Genomic DNA, 22,238 nt, shown 5'->3' with positions numbered 1-22,238 from the left:
TAATCTGTGAAAACAAATGGAGATCAAAATCAGATACAAGTTTGGGGAGGAAATGTTAATTTCCCTTTCATTGCCATGTTGTCACTAGTTTTATAGACTGACCTAAGCCAAACTTCCTGACATTACAAATACAGAGCAAAACAGAGATATTCTCAAATAATAAAATCTGTTTTACTTTGCCTTTTTCTACTGAGCCCAATGACCCATATTAGGAATAAACCCAATATACTCACAGGGGGAATAAGGGGAAATCCTTCCATTTTGCAAGCTTGCAACATTCAGCCAACTTCTGAGTGAATTTTTCTTAATTCAATTTTCAAACATCCAGCATAACTGACTTGAAAAAAAATCACATTAAAAAAAAATAAAAAAGGAAAGAAAAAAGAAAAAAAGAAAAAAGTGAGATCCGCTGAGATCCTCGGACTCTGTAAAGTCCCTTTGCAGTGATGGATCTCAGGATAGGAGAAGGACCCTAACAAGTTTTCATAGTTTGCCCTAGTAGGTTATGAGGTGAACTTCTTCCCAAGTGGTATGTGAAGTTCCTGATTTTATCAAATGTCTGTAGAAGGAAGATAGCCCCTGAGTCTATCAGAGAGCTGTGACATCACACTTTAGCCAGTTTGCATAAATCTCTCTCATTTATGGAGCTGTGGCGCTGCAGCAGGAAGTCTGTGCTCGGCCAGATCTGCCATGGGCAGGTGCTACTGAATAATCAGAGACCCAGAGCCTGGACCTGCTACCAATAAACAAGCATATGGGTGCAGCACTCTGTGGAAGACTACGTGCTTCCAACTGTAGATGAACCATAACAATGGTGCTGTTCTCTGGTTTAATGATATATCGTAAAGACACAGTCCTGACAACTTCTGTGAGGCCAGTGCAGTGGCATAGACTTGCTTTAATAATAGTCCTGTGTTGAAATTACGTGGCAATACTTAGCAGGTAGGAAAAAAAGAGTATGCAGTTTCAAATATACAGTCTTAGGTTTATACAAAACACTGAAGTGATGCCCATGAGACTTTTGTCATAAACTTTGCAAGAGAGTAATTGTTTCAGTGAAAGACACTTTGTCTTCTTATTTGTTTCTTGTGGATCTTTTCTTTTGTAACTCCTGCAAGGAGAAAGTGAGTAGGGAAAAGGAGAAAGTATTACATGTCCCATGCAATGATTCGACTTCTCTCAGGTCCTGAATCCCTTCAACAGCAAGTAGAGAGCAAAATTTACAGACTTCTATCTAAAAGGTCAGGTACAGAAATTTCTTGTAGAGATTTTGTGTTAGCTCTTCTCACATGTTGTTCTCCCCTCTCTTCACCCCACTGTTTTACTTCCATTTGGCTGCAGTGAACAAACGCCTTTCATACAGAGGTGCTGGCAGTGGCAAGAGTGAGTGGGCCAGGGGGCAGAGTGTAGGGAATGGGTCTTGGCTACAAGGGGAGAACACTCTCATTCTGTAATATGCCTTCTTGCTTTGCAGTTAGTCACTAATGTCTTGGAAAAGTGAAGTTTCGTTGTCTGGGTTGTTCCTCTTCCATCTATGCCCATCTGCCACAGGTTCTGCTCTTGAAAGCAGCCTGCTCACCACTCACCTGGGTCTATGGGTGAGGGGGAATTTCAGCCAAGACAGACTTCCTCCCTTGTACACTGGTAAAACCAGAGACCGCTCACAAGTTCCTCTCATTCCCCAGCCTCAGGAACTCAACAAGCAAACCATATTAGCAATGGGATAGCATCAAGAACACGATGGGAGGTTAACTCTTTAAGCCCCAAACTGAATTTCATCAGCATGAGGTGATACATAAGCATTTCATTCTTATTTTATTCATATCATGAATTCTTAATTATAACCTAGGAGTAAGCAAGCTGCTTAACAGTCTAGTTCTGTCTCTGAGATGATTCTCGAGTCTCCCCCTGAATACCAGCCTGGAAGTGAGCAAACTGTCTGGGGGGAAGGGAGAGAAGTAAAGCATAGCTCAGATGATAAAACTCAGTGCAAACAGAGGAGACAGGACTGAACAATAGCACACACAAATCTTACAGTGGGTAATTGAATAATAGATGATAAAAGCAACTGTGGAAATTGTGTGTCTATTAAAAAGGCTATTCAGAACAAAGAAGATATGCTATCTGATTCAAGGCATTCTGAAAGATAGCTTAAGTAGCTTCTGAAAGGTTTAAAAACTTAATGTTTTACACAGAGAGGCTTCTATTAAAGTGGAATGCAACTATATTTCGTAGGCTGGAGGATATTTCTGCACTGTCTCTTAGCACAGGAAATTACCTAATAAGGATATATATTTTGCACCAGCCTTACTGCACTCGGGGAATGCTACTTTGTAACATTATCAACCAGGTTTAAACACACGGTAATTATAAGCGCACCAAGGTTATCAATATAAATAATGAAATTGATTCTCTGTATGATGAATTAGAACTAAATAATATGCCATAAAGTTTCAGGACCAGCAGAAAGTCTAGCAGTTGAATATGCTTCTTAGGAAGGAGAGTATCTCCATAAATGGAAATGCTAAAAGTGAAATAAAATGCTTGTTTAATCTATCATATTTGTATAGGAATATCACTAAAAACAATCTTGCTAAAATTCAACATAGATTAGTTTCTCACTATTGCATATAACTGGAGTCTTATTCTTGTTTGTAATCACAGGATCTTCTTACCCCCAAAACAAGGCCTACTAGAGACAATACCTTTGCCCCAGATCCTTGCAGCTACGTTATTAGATGACTTACGTGCAGAAAAGAGATGAAGTCACAAAAAAGTTATGTAGTAGATAACTGGTTTCCAGAGGCATATGATGTGAACTGCTACTCACAGAATGTATTCTGATGTTCAAAAAGGCTTTTGAAGTAAGGTAGGGATCCTTCTCCATGATGGAAATTTGGAGAACTAGAGAAAAGCCTGCGGAGTTTAAAGATTGGGTTTCTGAAAGATTATTTCTCAAAACATTTAACATTAATATTTTCCCTCTAAACATCACCTCCCTGTGTGCAGCTTTTTGCAACATTTCTTCCCCCATCTCTAGCCATTTATTCTTCGCACTATTTCTAACCACAAACTACCAAAGTAAAAGGGTTTCAACTAGCAGCCACATCACAGAGAGGTCCCGTTACCTCAAACCTTGCTTGGTGCTTAGAAGGTAATTTTTCTCCCTACTAAAACCACAGGTGTCACTCATTCTGAAGTCTTTTAATCAGAAACAGGTGTTTACACAGATTCTACTACTAAGTCTTCTTGTAATAGTAAGACAAGACCTCTAAGCAAGGGATTCCCTTGTATGTTCCACGTTCTTTTCAGAACTATGTTTTCCATCAAACTTGTTTTATCTGGACATGATATGGCTAGTGGGTCTTGTATACCATCCTTTAACACTGAATATCCATTCAGATGACATAGATCTCTCATGGAACCTCTGGGGCCTGGAGTTCTAGAGGACAGCCCTCTGTATATAACTGTTTGTTACATATACTGCTACTGTGTTGAAGATAGGAATGGAAATATCTTTGTTGCATATATCGATAATAAGAGAGCAGGAGCCAGAAAATGGCTGCTGCAAATTACTGGCTGAAAAGCATTTGTTACCACTTTTTCTCATGGGGACCTGCCCCTCAGCATCCTTAACAGTCTGAATATAGACTCCACTGAAATATATGCTCCCATTTCCATTGTGTTAGATTATCACTCACTGATGTTCCCTTGTGATACCAACAGGTTTATTGCCATGGCTGTATTTGAACAAAGACTCTTCCTCACTATGTGGATATCCTTTCCCAGAGCTGATGCAATTCCTACTTGCAAAAAAGTGCTTTTGACACTTCAGCTTTCACGAGTTTCTGAGTTTTATGTAACGGCATCTGTACAAGGACTTTTGTTGGTGGGAAATGTCATAAAATGTCATTAAAATATCAGTCTTAACTAACTTCTCTATATCAACAAAGGTTTTCAAGCATAGACTAGTCTAAATCCATATCAGAATGAAGATAAGGATTTTCACTGGGAGAAAGAGAAGTAGTTTGAATCAGTATTAATGCAGAAAGCTTCATGGATATTCTAAGAATGATTATGATAAGCAATCACTTATAGAAATTAAAAGCACTTATTCTTCCATTTGATTAGTGACTTCTAAACTCTCCATAAAACAGAATTCAGCAAAGAAGAAAATCTCCCTTTGGCAATTTATGCAGCTTCAAGATCTGTTTCCATCTCAGCTGCATTTTGTTGTTCACTGTATTTGGAAAAACTTGTTTGGGTTTTAAGGCATTTTCAAATAACTGGAAAATGTTATGTCAGTTTTTTATGATCTTCTGCATTCTGCGGACAACAGATTTTCAATATGCATATTGCTGCTCATTTATTGTCATCCAATCTCTCAAAACAAAACTTCTGTAACATTTCAAGCAATTAACGTGGGAGAGTGCTTTAAAACCATCTACTCTTGAGGTCTATGTCTAGTGCACATACTACCTACAGTCAGTAGCACCAGTGAGATGGAGGCATTATTGTCTAAAGTCCCTTCAAAGAGAACCTACAGTCCAACAGAGGTTCTCTCTCCCTTCCTCCGCCTCCGCAATACATTTTAATAGTAAAAATTAAACCATAAGATTAAGATGCATCTGGATCAATAAGAGCACATTTGTAGAGAAAAATACTTGTTATTCATGGAGGAAATACACCCTGTATTTACTCTGACAGGGTATCACTTCAGACTGATCCTAGTCTGATGCCACAGACTGACTTCCCATTTGCAGTTGCAGACCTGAGCTGTATCTTCAGTTTCATCTGAAAACAATCTAGTTTGCGCGTTCTAATACAGCTGTGTGATGTAAAATGTAGTAAGTGGAGAGGATCAGGAGATCAATTTTAGAAGTTGTCTTGTGATCTGAACTAAATTGCTGTTCTACATCCACCATTAGAAAGGATTCTTTTCCTGAGCCTGTAGTGACCTTTGTCAACCAATGTCAGAAACATCTTTGCTGTATGGCGTTTGGAGATCTTTCTTGAGAGTTCAGCTGTATCTAGGAAGGAGTCTTGTTCTCCTAATGTAAATAATACTTTCCAGACCTGCATCTTATTAGGATTATTTCTCTTAGTAATCTCTCAGAATTCTAAACAGAAAAACACTAATCACAAATAAACATGTGTTTAGGTAGCCAGTGGGCTACATAAACTGTGCTTCTTGCTCTCTGACACGACTTTCACAAGGGCTTTGCTCCTGGAGTGGATTGCATAGACAAAGTAACTAAAGTACTAGAAGCCAGAGCTCTTCGTACATCCTCACATAGAGATTTGGCTGCACAAAAGGTGAAGCATCTATGCAAGCTGTAGATCACAGCTTTTTGTCTAAAGCTAGGACAGGTGTGTATGACACACTCAGTAGTACATTATCTATAGAAACTTTTTCTTACAGAACTAATTGTTAATTACAAAAATTGTGTTTGAGTTAATTACATTTCAGCCTTTTTTAACCTCAGACCATTTTCACACAGTCACATGCAGTTAGATTATTCAGTTTTTGTTTTTGCTTTCTTCTCTGTGGGTTTTTTTCAGGTGCCTTGAAATCTGCAGGGTTTGGTAAAAATCTACAATCTTTCATTAACTTTGTGAGAGAAAAAATTAACAGTCTAGAGGTAACTAGCTTGGCCTTAAGCTATACCCTTCTGTAGAAGCAAAGTTTTGACAAACACCACATCAGTCAGGTAAAACTGCAAGCCCATGAAGGTGTTTGATTGCACTTGTTTTTCTCTATATTTTTGGTATTGTGTTTTTTGCAAAGATGTTCTGCTAACAACCGATGGGCTGATATTTTGTTTCCTCCCTCCTGTTGTTCTCATGACTGTGGCAACTGGTCTTCTAATTTTGCAATCTTTTCTTTTCTAGTGCAAGCAATTTTCTGTACCTACAGTTCAGTAGGTATTGTACTGAACTCTATTTAACTGGTTGTTGTTGTTGTTGTGCCAGAAGTATTACACCAAACATTAAACAATTACATTACATCATTATAGCAGATGTGAAAGAAACAAAGACTAGTGAGGAACAGTTGTGTGAAGAGACTTAAAAGGATTTCAGAAGTTGGTTTTGATGTGGTAATTGAGAGGAATATAGTGGAGAAATACTAAAGAGAGCATTTGAACAGAAATTTGATCCCACTCACAGTGAAGAAAGGAGAGAATGAGAAAAGAGAGTTTGAAGCCAGGAACACCAGGGACAAGGAAACTGTCATTGTTCAGGTCATTGGTGAGCAAGGATTTAAGCAATGAAGGGAAGGTGAAAAATTTTGTTCTTACAGGTGTCCTGCAAGAGGAAACTTCACATCCTTGATAAATCTTGCTTAAGTAGACTGGCATAGTGTCAGAGACAACACCCAAGTGACAGCGAGAATAAGAAGAATAACTTTGCTAAAAGAAGGGGATAGAAGGAAAAGAAAACTGAGAGGTTTAGTTTTGACCATATTGTATTAGTGGTAGCATTTTAAAGAATGTCACAGAAGAATAAGCTAAGAGGTATATACGTATCTCAGAAAATAAGAAAAATGAAATTATCTTCCTGTTTTAGGAAAAGAGACACATAAATCTGAACAAATTAACCATGTGGAGAGCTAAGGTCTCATGACTAAGATTTCACTGCGGTGATGGTGGGGTACAGAGGACCAGAATGATTTGAAGGCCAGGTGATTGTATAGGGCTGAAAGGGAAAAAGGGAAAGAGGAACTTGGGACACCTTTGTTTGTAGGACTGGATCAATTAACAATAATTACCAGAAGGAGTTAAACATTTTCTGGGTTTAAAGTGAATCAGAATCTGTACACCATGTGCTGGAAATTCCCTAAATGATTTCAGTGGTCATTAAGAAAAGGGAAATGGTTCTTTTCTGAGTAGGAGATGGTAGGAGACAGAGGAGTAGACACCAAAACATAGCCATGGCTGAGTATTTATAACTCAGCTGACTGTCCCCAGATTGCAGGATTCCTGCCAGCTGAGAAGGGGACAGACTTTCCCGAAGGCTTTTTCTGTTGTGGGGAGTCTTGTTAGCAACCACTTTGACCCTCTGTGACTGATAACACAAGGGGCTGAGATACTTACAGATATACTAGGAATACTATATGCAGTCCATGTACAGCATGGACAAATACAGATAAAGGTGCTGATAAAATGTACTCTACTGATAAACAGAGCTTCAGCTCTTCTGTAGTCACCTTATTTCCACTCCTATGCCTCTGGGCTTACTCAGGTTTTTTGTCTCTTCAGTCACAGATCTCACCTATAAACAGATCCCTTGAAATTTAAGGTGCTGGTATTGTGTATTTTAAACAGTGACTATATTTAACATAGTTTACAGTTGCAGCATGCTGTTACTGATGTTATAGTTTTCATTTAATTTGGTAATATAGAATTTAAATTCAGTTTAACCCATGAAAGTATTGAGTTTAGACCTATATTTTCCAGTCAGGATTTAGTGACTTTTCAACTCATGGTCTGTAGGCCTCTGCAAGTCCATGGAGCATTTCTGAGGGATCTGAGAAAAATAACAAAAAAGTAACCTTCTTATCAGGGGCTTAAACTCACCATGTAAAATGCATGCACGTTTGCATCTCCATAGAAGAATTTTAGAGATCTGTGATTAAAAATATTTTTTAGTTCTGTGATGTAGAGGAACCCTTTGATTTTATCTTCTTTCTATACCTTTTCTTCTGAGAAGAGTTTGTTGCCATCCAAGATCTTGCCATCATCCCTCAGTCCCTAGTAGGCTGTAAGATTTCTGCTGTGGTTAGAAAAAACATAACGTGTCTGTCCCAAGCTAGCTTCTTCACTAAATCCGTGGCTAAGTTTGCCTTTGGAGGAGCAGGCAGAGTACAAAGATTTCAGGAGTGCTGGTGCTGTTTATCTCACTACCCCAACAGTGTTTCCTCAGTCCTGCTCCTTCCCCTGCTCCTCCCCATGGTGGCTTTTGCCTGCTTTCCTAGTAATAACTCCTTGGTGCTGCATCTAAATGAAGGTTTTTCACTGTTTAATTCCGAATCATTCACATAATCGTAACCTTTCTGAGCAGCACTCAGGTTCTGAGGAACTGTAGAAGATTCCTCTACATATGAAAATCTCAATATTGCTTTTAGTTTCACAGCTATTGTTCTGATCATAACATCACTTTGCATGTTCAGTGTAGATTACTGTCAACCTAGAAGGACCCAGCACTACTGACCACCCTGCCACAGTGTAACCTTCCAGAGGCCATCACTCCCATATGCACTGAGCAGAAGTTCTTTACTGCTTGTTTAGGGGATTACATTTCTACTTTTAGTTTATGCTACATAACTGCACACATTTAACGGAAAATTCTGCTTTGAACTGAAAATTTTTGAATATACAGAGCTCTTTGAGCGTTTTGGAATTAAAATTACGATGGCGGGTACAGAATTTAAAGCAGATCATGCCAGCAATTAAACATAAACCCACAGCAGTAGCTGCTGGACTGAGCTCACCATGTAGTTTCCAAACAAGCTGACAGCAGTAGGAATCGTGGTTTATAAAAAGCTGCCAGCAGTGCTGAGCTGGTGAAGAGAAAGAGGAAGCTACAACGGGAAAGAGAAAAACAGCACAACCAAAGGCAACTTCACTTCTCTGCCTTTACTGTTTTTAAATAGATTTGGCTCTAATTTGCTGTTGAGGGTGCTGTGAAGAATAGCAATAATCTTACAAACTGATCCCCACAATCTTCATCTGTTTCTGAATAACACCTGCAAATCGCACCCAAATTCTAGGGGACTTCTCTATGGTTTTGTGCATATGTGTGAGAATTTTTGTATGTATGTAAGTATGAATATACACCATGTCATTGAAACTATTGCTCAATAGCGTGCCAGTAAATAGAAGTTTACTAGAACAGCTTTTGCCATTTTAGTCCCCCTTTGCACGATATGCTGAGCTGTTCTGAGATTGTTTCCTGATATTTCCATCCACTTCAAGCTCTAGATTTAACTTAATTATTCTTCTCATCCTATGAAAAGAGAAAAATTATTTCTCATCCTCAAACCACCAGTATCAGAAAATCATCTAAGGCACTATTGACTGCATTGTCTTGTACTGGGTGCTAAGACTATGGGAAGAGGGTCTTGAAGAGCTCAGTTGGGGAGTGGGGCACAGACTGACTACTTTCACTTTGGGAGGGAAGTCTAGCTCATCAGAGGTTCTCTAGCCAGAAGGCAAACCTCCTGTGAGGTTATACCTTGGATCTAATTAGAAGTGCTAAGCTAGGTGATGGTAGATGTGCTGCATCAAAGTGGGAGTGTAAAAGGTAAACTCAGAAAGCTGAGGAATAATGTGAGAAAGGCCAGTGATTAAAATTAGTGGCATTAGAGACGCCTTTATTTTGTGTCGTTTTGGGATCACATCTTTGATTCAGTGTACTTTAGTGGAGATAGGATTGACTTTTTGTAGAGCTAATCAAACGACTTCAGGAAGAAGAAAACATTGCAGAGGCCTTAGGGACTCTGCAGGTGAACTGCATTTTGTATTACACTGTATAGTTAGCTCTTGAAAGAAGGACCTGGCAGAGTCTCTCTGCATGTTCACTGCTCTGAATCTGAACACAACGAATCTAAATGAAAGCCATACAAAGATATCATAATCCATTTCAGTAGCTGTGCTAGTCCTAGGAAAAGGGCTGCCTCTGGCATGCCCTAGAAGAATTGAGCATGATCCTTGAGGATGAACTGAGGAAAGAGTCAATCTGCAGTCAACCTGTAAGTATGGGTCACAACACCAGATAACTCTTCTAAATGGGAGGCAAAAGGCAGCAACAAAACATGTGAGTCCCATGACTGCTAAGCAGCTAAAATGCTGAGCATATTTGCAAAGAGTGGTTTGAGCACACCAACTCTATAATAATTATTTCTTTCCCTTTATCACTGATCTTTTAGGCACCAAATGTATGAGCACATTTGCTTGTAGTGCCTGAGATATCAGTATATACCAAGGTTTTTTCAGCTCTGGTGCCAGAGCCCTTCATATTTAACAAACAACTATGAGTTGGCACTGGGATCTGCAGTGCTCCGATTCTTTTTTTTTCTTGTAAAAATATTAATATCAAACTTTGAAGCGAGGTAAGACTAAAATTACTTCTTTTCACAAGCTACGTCTTTATGATGTAAGGATGGCCTAATAAATACGATTCTCATTCTCAGAATCTCCTACAGAGAATGTTTCCCTTTCTTTTCCATTCCCATTTTTCATGAGGTCAGAAATGAAAAGTTTTTGCTGTGGCCAGTACGTATAGGCTTGGGCAGAGACACTGTGTAGCTCCCTTTCCATACAACAAATGCAGTTAGTCCTTATACAATGCACACAGGCTCCGGCTGCCTTTCTGCTATCATGGGAAGAAAATTTCCTAAATATTTTTCTCTTTATTCTCTTGACCCAATTGGTTCTTAGAAAGATCAAAACTGAATGCAGTTATTGTACTTACTCATAAAACCCTGATTCCCGAGACAAGAATAGAGAACAGCTTCAAGGTCCATCATCATCAATGGACTAGTTATGCTTTCAAAGAAATAAGGACAAATTTTTCACCTTGACCACAAAGCATTATATTGGACTTGGTGCTGGGAACACCACTGATGGAAGGTGCTTGAATGAAATGTGAAAAATAATCCAAATCAGGAAGTCAATACCCTACTGTTTCAAGAAAATTAAATGTAAACCATTTTTCAGTGTTTTTTTTTTTCAAATAAAGTCTTAATCCATCCCACATTAAATTTCAAAATCTTTATTCTTTACATTCTTTAAATAATCAAGGCATAACTTTTGAAACTACATATGTTAGCCTGTAGTCCCTCTAAGTTTAAAAGGCATTACATGTTTCTTAACTCTGATTCATGTTTATTTTTCCATAGAGAACCACCTTCGTTTTGGAAACTAATATCTGATGAGCTGAATTTTTCACATTTGTGATAGCCTGTTTATTTACTGCTTTTTCATTAAAAATTATTTATTGTTGCTGTCACTCCAGAAGAGAAAAGTTGTCCAAACATAATCTCTCTTGGCACATCCTCCTTGTAGAGTCATCTTGTGACAATAAAGCCTCATACAAGAGAAACTAAAATAGCTGCTCATTTAAATATCAGGGAGTTTACATCTCTCAGGGATTTTTCCTTGAACTTAATCCCTATGTGTTCAGAATAGACATGCTTTGTGACTGTAGCACACCAAGAAAGAAAACACCCCTAGAGAATTTGTCTGAATCCTAGGATATTTTCTCACAAATCCTGTCAGCCAGCAGGACCTTCCTCTTATTTTAGCACGCTCCACTGAGGCTAAAACTGTTTTCTCAGCCTGTCTTACATGTATTGCATTTACATTACATTACTTTGAGGTCTGACTGACAGATGAAATGCCAGATTTGCAGGAGACCTCTACAAGAATCTGTAGTGGGGACGCTGGTGGTTATCATCCTAGCAGTCAGAAATTGCTAATTTGTCATTGGGGAATCCACTTGTTAACAATATGAACAAAACATCTGAAATTGTTTTAAAGTGATTAGGTACTTCAGCAGTTTCTGGTTCTTCTGGTTCTGTGTGCCTGGATCCCCAAGCCTCTTTCTTCCTTCACACTTGTTATGTACTTTTACCAATGAGATGTTAGATTTGTTGTGGAACACAAGGCTATAAAGACAAGGTACAAGTTTTCCTTATTTTTATTCCAGCTGTATAAGGACAAAGGGCAAACCTCTTGTTCAGTATCAATTATTGGACAAAAAATTGCCTTTCACACATGCAAGTTAACCACACATATAATGAACACTCACCAGCCTCACACAGGTGAGGAATATTCTTTTTTACAACAGAGCTTCTCCTTCTCTGGATAGGGATAAATCAATAGATTAAATAACTCTGGATTTTGTGTATATATTTCTGGGGACCATGTTTATTTTACTTGGCTGGACTGGAAAAGCGAGGAATTTCCGCAAAATATTTATTTATCAATTTTACCGTAGGCCTAGTTTCTTTAAATTACATAAACAGCCATTCATAAGCAATCAGAAAACATGTTGTTGCTAAGCTTTGACACTCGGTTCATATTTTGCAGTGGCTCTGGCTGTATCTATCTCCAGCATTTGCTTAGGTTCACATACATAAGGGAGTCAAAGAAGTTTCACCAAGACCAGGAAGGTTATTTTTTTTAACTAGTTTCTTATTACAGTGTTGAAAGAATATTACTTGTTTCCCCAGTTTGATAAGGAAAGCAACTTGAAGAACAAGAGTGAAAACAAGACAAAGAAAAGAACTTTTCTTCTTGAAAGTACTGGTATCTTTTTATGGGCCCCTTACACGAGAACAGAAGCTTTCATTGTTCCATATTCCATACCATTTTATCCAAATAAAAAAAAACCTGTAGGTTTGATATACAAGCATGGTCTTGGTCCTGAGCTGAGAAAAGAGGCTACTTAGAAAATGAGAATTGGGCCCCGAATTCCTAACTGCTCCTTTTTGAATTATCATGCAGCCCAGATCAGCAATTTTCCCAGATATGTTCTTTTATGCAGTGACATGAATTTTTTTATTTCTGGGAAATTCTGCCACCATGACTTTTTCCTCTTTAATAGACTTAAAACTTATCTAACTGATAGTTACAAGTTCAAGCTTGTATTCATGCTCATGCCACCTGACCACCTGAAATGAAAACATCAATTTATGTGAAAGGACAGGACTGCAGACTAGCAGTGCCTTACGTGGACTCTGCTCCTTATTACCTCAAGGGGAAAGAATAAGGTTCCAGATTGTCCACCACTGTATATGCATTATTTCCCCAGAACTCCCGTGTTCCACACTTCACTAGTGCTGTCCACATTGGTGTTGATCAATCTGTGTTTATCCAGCCTCGAAAAAAGAGAGGATTAGTAGGACTGGTTTTAGTTAACTTATTCTCAGGTTTCTGCTGGAGCACAAACCACGGACACAGTGCACTGTCTGTTACCACAGTGCAATTCAGAGGCTCTTTCTGTAAAAGCCTGCTGGTATTTCATGTATATTCTCACTGCTGATAATCAGTGGATAAACAACTTTCATAATAGCACTGCAATGTCCCCACCTCCACCCAGCAGCCTGACAGTTGACTTGATGGTTAAGCCACGGAATTGTAGCAGCCTTGGGTAGCTAATTTCCAGATAGCAGTCTGCCTTTCTGGTCAGCATGGGCTCTGTCACTCATAGTGTGTGGTTTCAAAGGGCTGGGCAGGTTTAACACATAGGTCTGTAAAGGCCTGCTTCCTCATGCAGAAGTTTTGGAACTACTGTTGTACATCAGTAATCACAAAATTATGTGATTTGATCTGCTGTGTTCAGGTCTAGAAAAGACAGTTGGACATTTCTGGAAAGTTAGTATCATTCATCACGTGATGCTATCATCCAAAGTCATGGACACTGATAAATCCATAGAGGACATATCCCTGGATTTTTCTCTTTTTTTTACCATCATCCACATTTGTTTTACCACCCTCCATATCTTTTAGCATTGCATTTCCTCTAAAGTTTCAAGACCTGTTTGCACCTCTCTACACTGCTTCTCCAATTTATGAATCTCCCAGTTGGGGTTATAAGTAATTGCCCCACAATAACCATACTAGCTCCATAGTGCTGCAGACTGAGCTGTGTGCCAGACAGTAAAACTGTGTGTGATTGAGAACTGAAGTAATTCTGCTTTTAAAGCCAGGGAGGAAAAAAAAAACAAGTAAGTTATAATGCACCATAGATTGATTCTCAGACATGTTTTGCTCAATGGTATGGTAGTGAAAGTGGGATGTGCCCTTTCCTATTCCAGTGCTCTATATGCAAAACAATGTGTAGATACTGCTAAGCAGGCTTGATAAGATTTTCAGAAAAAAAATGTGACTTAAAGGAATTAATGGTTCAAGGTAGAGCCACTGACACAGATCAGGAAGATATCTAACAGGGTGTCTTCATTGCTTGCATATTCCAGCAGTGCCAGTGTCTTCATCCTAAGAACTGGGAACTCACAAACCCTACATTTGAGCTCAGAGAGGTTCAGATTAAATCAGTGAGTGAAAATAGGAGAAAGTGAAACAAATGCAGCACGGGGAGAGGAACTCGAGCTCTTTCATATTCACTTCTCTGTGAAAACTCAGGGTAGGCCCAAGAATTCAGAAAGCAAAGGGACATTCACCCACATTGAATACTCATGTAAAACACAGTCTAAGATTATGGGGGACCAGGCAAGACTAGAAGGGTATAAGGGTCCAGGAAGAGGAAGATGTGCAAGAATTTTGAAGAACTTAGACAAAGTAGTATGAGGTTAAAATAGATGCTCCAAAGCAGGGGTGTTAGCATACAGGTAATGGAATATAAAATCATGCTTGAGTATGTGTGTTCAACACATCCAGCCCAAAGTAAACATTGGGCAGCCAGTTGGGTTGAACATGCAATCGCTTTGAGGCACAAGCTTACGGTCAGATCAAGGAGTAACAGAGCTATGTGCTTTAAATAGCAGTCTGTTCCTTTCTGGGCTGGCTCCAAATGTCAGGAGTGACCACACAGATCTCCCCAGATGAGGGTCCCTCCTGTTCTTCCTTTTACCACTGCTCCCTTCAGCCTTAGGAGACATTTTCTAGGATACTTTTTTCTCACTGTCTCCTTTCCATTTTGCATAGGTCTTGTTTCCAAAATGTAGACCTGAACTGCTTTTGGGCATGGAATTGATAACAACAATGAATTAAAACTTTAGTCATGAAAAAGTCTGGAGCAGTCTGAGGAGCTTGGATCTGAACTGAAGCAGGTTAAAAAAGTCATGTTAGTTTGCCAAAAACACCTAGTTCTATGATGGATAACCTAAAACATAGAAGAAAGCCTAATATTTAATTAAGTGAGCTTAATGCACAGTAAAATGCACACTGCCTTGTCCATACAATATTTCTCAAGCATATTTATCAGCCCATGTTAGCTAACAGGTGTTAGCCCCAGATTTCTAGACAATCTAGGAGCTGATATGAGTCTGAAGCTTAAAGAAGAATATTGATTTAACTGTCATTTTTGGGGAGTGAAGGGATGTGGGCTGGGGTGGGTGGAGAGTGTTTGCACTTGCAAGCAGGTTCTTCAAATATTCCTTTTGGTTTTGAGAGTATCCTACTCATGGAAGCATATTCTGTAATCCTGGTTGTATTGTAGTTGTTTTTAAACAGTAATCGGGAATCTGTCATATTGATACTAAAGTTTTCATAATAATAACCAGATACAGCTTACAATAGGATAGATTTATTCTGCGTCCTTTTTCTTACAGTGGAGGATTTTTCTTTACCAGTTTACTTTCCCTTCCTTTCCTGTCTTTTACCTCTCTTCTTTTGCCAACAAACTGAATTTTGTGTACCACTGAACCCTCCAATGGTTTGAATATTTGTTTTGTTTGAATGTTTATCAAAATCTGTGTAAAAGTAGTTCTGTGTTTCAGTGACCTTCCTATCCATTTATTGTTACTGACCTGTGGTTTTATTAAAAGTCTCATGATACTTTGTGGTTTTCATATTAAAAAAGAAAATATTTCTTGCTCTTATTGCAGAGAATAGGATGAAGCTTAAAGAATGGAAATTCTTTAAGTGAAGAGAGAAAATCTTCCAAAAGTTATATGAATTTTGAAGTAGTCTCATAATCTGTTGTAGTCTGGCTCTTGATATTTGACTGTTTGGTGCTTTGGGCATTCCCCAGCCTCTTCTCGATGAAAGAGCAGGTAACCCAAAGCCACAGTTAGAGTTCCAACTCTGGAAATATTTGGGATTTTCTATAAGAATGGGATGGTGATTCATTCTGTGCTCTCACAAGACAATCATGCAGCTGCCCCTGTTTCAAAATCAGCAGCCCCGCCAGCTCGTCTCCATCAGCCTTGAGAAAACAGGAAGCAGAACGGCCACACAGGAAGCGGTGCGCTCTTACACCCACCCCAAAAACTTAGCTGCTGAATCTATTGCAAAATGTTAACAGAACACTGAAGAGAAGACAGTGAAAGAGTCGAGAAATCTGCTGACCTTTGGGGACCTGTGCAATTCCTGGCTTCAGTTTCTCAGGCCTACAGCCTAACTCAATCACCAGCGTGTGCTGTTTCTCAGTCATTTCAGCTCAAATCCCCTGTATTAGGATGTTCTTACTCAGAATATGACGAATTTTTCTTAATTATTTTGTTTCATCTCCAAAATTTGTACGGGAATGCAGTAAGCAGCTTCTTGTCTGAAGGGGTGACAGACTGAAAGAAAGAAATAGAGAAGGTGGAGAGGACTGTGTTTTCATCATCATGATTAACTATGTACTCATTTCCTTGGCAACATGGAAGAAACGGGTGGTTTTAGAGTGGAGATTTATACGTATATCTTGTGATTTGGATGTTTTTCATATTTAAAAAGAAAAAAACCACTTCTCACTGTCATGGTTGCAGAGAAAGGACTGTACCATAAGATTTCAGAGAATAAAGATGCCTTCTGCCTATAAAAGAGGAGCATGATGGACTGCTCTTAAGTAGAAGACACCGTTCATTAGGGGTCCTGTGGGGAACGGAATAGAACTAGGAATGGCTGAAAGAGAAGAACAACACAACAAACAAAAAAGAGAGATACAACATATAAAAATATTTTAAATTTGAAAAGGTTTTTTTGACATGTTTGAGTACTAAAATCATCTTGAAAATTTATTCTGAAAAATCAAAGGGGCAAAATGAAAATTTATATGCTGGATGACAGGCGAGTAAAATTTTAGAAGAGGATTTCACATTAAGAAAGTAGGATTTGTGAGTTAGAGAAGATGCTTCAAATGAAGGGAATGGAAGATGATGTTAGCTATTGAGACTGGATCTAGGAATTATTTTTCTGTTAGATATTTCATTTGTCTAATAAATGCAGATTTGAGAATCTGGTCCTGGAAATCAAACAGTTTCTAGATTCCTGTTAAATTCTCTGAATTTTTTTTGTCCATATTTAGAGTGGAGATGAATTACACAGCTTTCCTTTCTCCCTCCTGTTTTTTTTTGTTTTGTTTTGTTTTTGTTTTTGGGTTTTTGTTTGTTTGTTTGTTGGTTGGTTTTGATTATTGTTTTGTTTTTGTTTGTTTGTTTGTTTTGTTTGTGTTGTTTTTTTAATTTTTTTTTTTTATTTAGCCAGTAAGAGGCGATTATTCTCTTATTTTCAACCAAACTGAGAAAAGCAGCCAGATTCCTGAAATCCAGTCTTCAGCATTATTGGAATTTAAAGAATATTAAAAGCTGTATTGCAAGAGTGCTGGAAGTCCTACACAGAGACTAAATGTAGATTTAAAGAAAATGTCATCAGAACATTAGAGAAATACCCTTAGGAAGTTGGCTTAGTTTTACTAAAGCAGCAAAGTTACATGTGGAATCTTCAAGCAATCTTACCTGGATGTGAATTTCAGAAAAATATCTTATTCAGCAGAGTGGATACGTGCTTTATCTCTTTGTCTCTCTGCACTGCCTCCTAAGTCACTTTATCACAGTTCAACTGAACTTCATCTGGGGCAAATGGAAATGCAGCTCTACCAAAATTAAATTGAATATTTTACCTGCTGCTGTACTATGGAGAGACTTCTACCAAGATTTCTGTTCTCCAGTTTGCTTTGGAATTGAGTTTATAACACTTCCAGCACAGGTTGCTTTTGAAAATACCGAATCTGAGATGAAAACTTCATTATACTTTCCTCTGAAGTAACTCATTCTATACAGATTGCTTTTGTTTTGCTCAGTCATTCAGCAGGTGACTTCAGTTTGTCTTGTAACTCCCCTCATTGCATTAACTCTTAAAAGCTCACACTTTGGAATTTTTCCAACAACTGTGGGTTTTTTCCTGCCACGAAATAAATTTTCATTTCAAATGTGTTCAGAGATTAGCAACATGACTAGTTCAAAAACTAACACATCCATATTCTCCTCAGTTTGATCTAACATCTCTCTCTTCCTGCTGGCTGTTTTGTGTCTTGGTTATTTTCAAAGTTCTAACAATATTATAAAATTTACTGGATAGAATACTACTGTGCTGTTTATGCTTTTTCTCCTGAAAACTATGATAGTTACCATTTTCACTTGGTGGCAGACTAGGCAAAATACAAGGTTGATTCTGTTTGTTTCTAGTAAAATGTCATGGTTCAAACACTTGTTACAGATTTTGTATGGAGAGCTTAGTAATTTTTTTTTTTTTGGGGGGGGACAAATCAGCATATACTTAAACTCCAAGATATGTCTTACCAGTGTGCATCCACACTCAAAAAAAAAAAAAAAAAAAATCTATCTCACTAGCTCCATTGAATTTGAGGTCAACATTTAATTCTGTTCCCTTGGGAGTATACTACATGTTTTTGAGATGGGACTTTGGGAACTCCTAGCCATGTCAATGTGAAAATTAGCCTATCCTGAGCAAGGAGGACATCCTCATCATGCCTATTAGTATGAAAACCCATACTATAAATCAAATATTTAGAAAAAAACTCTTCCACCAGTTCTTCCTCATTATTTTATTCAACTTTCACTACAACTCACAATTGGTTTTCAAGGTTTTTTTCCAGAGTTCTGATGATTCATCTAAACCTGTTTCATGCTTAGCACTAATTGAGATTGATTTTTTTTACTTATGATGTGCCCAAACTGAGTGTTATTAACATCTGAAGAGAAAAATTTAAATCTGAGTGGAAAAATCACACATTATCCTTAATTTTCATTGCACTGAAACACAGAGCCGATGAAGACAATTTGGGAAACCTGAGCTTTTCAGTCTCTTAAACTTTGTGGGTTTATTAAACTAGATCATGCTCTCTGAAATTTCTACCTTATTAGTGGTCTAATATGCAGTATGAAAATAATCTACTGTGTGAGGCAAGAAATAGAAGGAAAGGGGTTCATTATGCAAATGAACCCCAAAGTGTTCAGGACTAGTGACTTCTAAGTGCTTAGGAAACTGAGAGATTCCTGTAGCAAAATTTTTTTTTGTGTCTCTCATTGGAGAAAGCATAGATTGACTGGATTTGGCATAGCCCTTTCCAAATCAAGTAGGTACAAAATTGCCCTTAAAGCTAGAAAAAAAACACTCTCTGTAAACAAAGATATAATTGTATGAAACTGCATCATGTGGGTGCAGATTGGAAAATGAAAAGCAGTCTTTAAAACATGGACATGATCAGTGTTTTGAAGAACAAAATTTGTCCTACAGGAGGCAACATTAGTTCTATTTGATTGGATTTCAATCAGTTATTTCTTACTGTTTTCAATAAGAAATTTTTTCAAGGTTGTAAGCTACCCGAATCTCTCCTGTCTAGGGTTCTGCCTGGGCAGACTCTGAACTGGCTCCTCTAGTTTTTCTTTCAGCTGTTGCTACCAAGAATGTAGAAGGCCTCAGGTAAAGCCCTGATGCATTGATCTGCAGACCTTCACTGAGAGCAAGAGGAAGCACCACTTCTCCAGTAGCCGTTCTATAATACACATTTTTTACTTCAGTATTTTCAGCAGTCAGCAGCTTCTTTTAACCCCTCATGACCTAATTTAGCTAAACTAGGACTCTTTAGAAATCCTTCTGTGAAATATGATCAGATTTATTTGGTTATTCTGTTTTTTGGTTGTTTGTGTTCATTGACAAAACTGAAAGACCAAAAAAGAACTGAACAATGCAGAAAAAGAAAAACAAAAGGAAGGCTGAAAGCACAAAACAGAGTTTCATCACTTTCAAAATAATGTGTATTTTAGTCTATCAATTTCTCAATTCAACCTTAGTTCAAATCATATTTTTATTACATTAATTGATGCATAATTTTGTTTAATTTCATTGTTTACAGTTTCTACAGTGTGAAAGGGAAACAGTTTGTTCTTCTCTTACACACTTCAGACTTGATTTTCATAGGTGCTGAGCTCTCTAGATTTTAACTGCCATTGCTGGAACATCTAGACTACTAGATATTTTACCAATAAATAATCTGATCTTCAGAGGTGAATATGATCTATAAAGTATTTTATAGAATCAGTAATACTTTATAAACTTGAATAAAATCAGTATCTGAAATATGTAAACTGCGTGTTTTGAATTTCAGGTTTTTTACATGCCAATTCCATCTTGGTCACACCAAATTTTCTTAGAGGGAATAACTTTCTTATGTCAGGATTACACGACAGAACTAGAGTGATGTTCAGGACAGAGCTGATCTCAGAGAAAGAGCAGATTTTTTTCCCCCTTCTTTGTGAAAATTTTTAGCAATTTTAGCCTTATTTAACATTCTGCTTGCCTCAGGTTTCAATTATGCAGATGTCCACAGTACTTTTCCCTTTGAGCAGACAGCTTGAATCTGAATCAGATGACAGCATGGTTGAACAAGGTTGTCTCAGGACAATGTCTGTTCTGCTCTGGACATTGATGAGCAAGATACTGCAGCTGCCATAGACCTGCCTGATAAACCACACTTGCTTATTCTATTGCTCTCAGGAATATAAAAACATCCTTTACTATATAAAACTTCAGAAAATCAGGTAGAAGATTTTTTTTTTAAGGGCTAAGAAGCACTTTGAAGAGGTCAGCTTAGATCTCCTCTTTTTTTCAATGCTTCCTGACTTAATTTTATTTATTGTTTTCCACTGAAGAGTTAAAGATTGATTTTGGTGCAACACCTTCCAGACCCATTAGTTTAAGTCTCTAGTCTTCAAAACTACATTTGATCTCTATTGTTATGTGCCATGAAGCTTGGCTTCATTTAGGATTTGTATTTCCTGTGAGAAAAACTAAGTATACCTTGTATGAAGGAAAAAAAATAATTAAAAATAGATATAATTAAAAAAAAAAAAAAAAAAGTGCAACCAGGGCATTTCTATTCTGCATTTTTTTCCAGTTGGTGATAAGCTTGACTGTCTCTCTCCCCCACCCATGCAAACACTGAGCTTTGTTTCTGTAAGTCACAAATGGCATGATTTTGCATTTCTGCCTGCTGCTTTGGGTGAAGTAAAGCAATGGGGTTTTGCAGAGCGGGGCAGCTGGGTGAAATGTTTCTTGCTCTCTTGACTGTTTGTTTCTCTTTCAAAGTGAGTTGTACTGATCCTTGTGGGAAGGAAGAAGATGGTGGTTTTGCACAAACATTCTCAGCAATTATTCTTTTCTTTGGCAATCTTGGAATTTCCCTGAAGGCTTTTGGTTCTTGCAAGTCCTCTGATATGGGTTTTTTTCTTCAGTTTATTTCCTAAGTCTCCAAGCCTTAGCCAAACTTGGTCACTCTCTTGCAGAAATATAATGGAAAATTAACCTTTGACCCATCCAAACCCTTTGGAACACCAGGGCTGTAATAAACTACAAAAAGATGTGGAGGTATGGCTGCTGCTTGCCTCTGGTAGATGGATTTTATCAGAAAAGGTAGTGGTGATTTGTATCACTCAGCCACACCAAGGTTATACAAAGAGCAGCAAAGCCCCAGCAGCATAACAGTCGGTCTGCTCTTAACCTCAAACCTTTATCTCTCACAGCCAGCTTCCTCCCCACACCACAAGCACCACGTGTTATTTTACACTGAAGCAACACTCAGCAGCTGAGGTCTATCTGCCCAAAGAATGGAAAAGCAAAATGAGGGTGACACGAACACAAGATGGGTGGACAGCACAAGGACTAACAATTATGGAACAAAACTCTTACAAACTAGCGCCAGTCTACTATCTGCCACAGTGTGAGCTTCAGAGTGGTCAGGATGGGCTTTTCCTCAGTCATTTCTTTTTGCCCCAAGCTCTCATCTTCACCCCTAGGTGATAACTGAATTTGTTTAACAGCTGCTGAATGAAATGAGAGAAAGTTAGAGGAATCAGAGGGTGATAGCACCTGCTCCAGTCTGCCGGAAGGCACCTGTGACTAAAAACAGTGTTCCCCCATGCCCCAAGCGGATATATGCATTGTACCTGAAGGCTGGTGGCAGCTCCCAAAAAGTTCCATTACTACATGGTCACATCACCCCACATCTGATTTGAAATTCGTTGAACCCCATGAATAAGCAGGGAAACTGATGGTACTCTTTTAGGCATTCTCTGTAACTTGTCTCTACAGGGGAGTGGTTGCTTACCTGAGTTCTCAGGGAGCGGGGTCTTCTAAAGCCTTTGGCAGGGGCTAAGTCCCTGACCATATGTGCCTGGAGAACAAAAGAAAACAAAGGAAAATCTAAAGCCCATAGGTAGAGGTTTGTCTGACTAAGATTGTGTTGGTATGTGCTATTTAATCACTAAC

The 22,238-nt window shown here is 38.3% G+C and overlaps 1 protein-coding gene across 1 annotated transcript in view; it reads right to left on the bottom strand.

Moving 5' to 3' along the window:
• The window catches only part of SPI1 (Spi-1 proto-oncogene), a 20,714-nt gene extending 20,116 nt beyond the window's left edge, over nucleotides 1–598 (bottom strand). Inside the window, exon 1 of the mRNA XM_027886185.1 lies at nucleotides 234–598. Within this exon, the coding sequence (XP_027741986.1) occupies nucleotides 234–278 (45 nt within the window). The 5' untranslated portion in view covers nucleotides 279–598. The remainder of the gene's footprint in view (nucleotides 1–233) is intronic.
• Nucleotides 599–22,238: the final 21,640 nt, after the last annotated feature.

Source organism: Empidonax traillii, unplaced genomic scaffold (genome assembly GCF_003031625.1).
Source record: "Empidonax traillii isolate 1590-97213 ecotype Southwest subspecies unplaced genomic scaffold, ASM303162v1 scaffold11:size2795301, whole genome shotgun sequence".
Lineage (NCBI taxonomy): Eukaryota > Metazoa > Chordata > Aves > Passeriformes > Tyrannidae > Empidonax > Empidonax traillii.
This window is presented reverse-complemented; position numbering and strand designations above follow the sequence as displayed.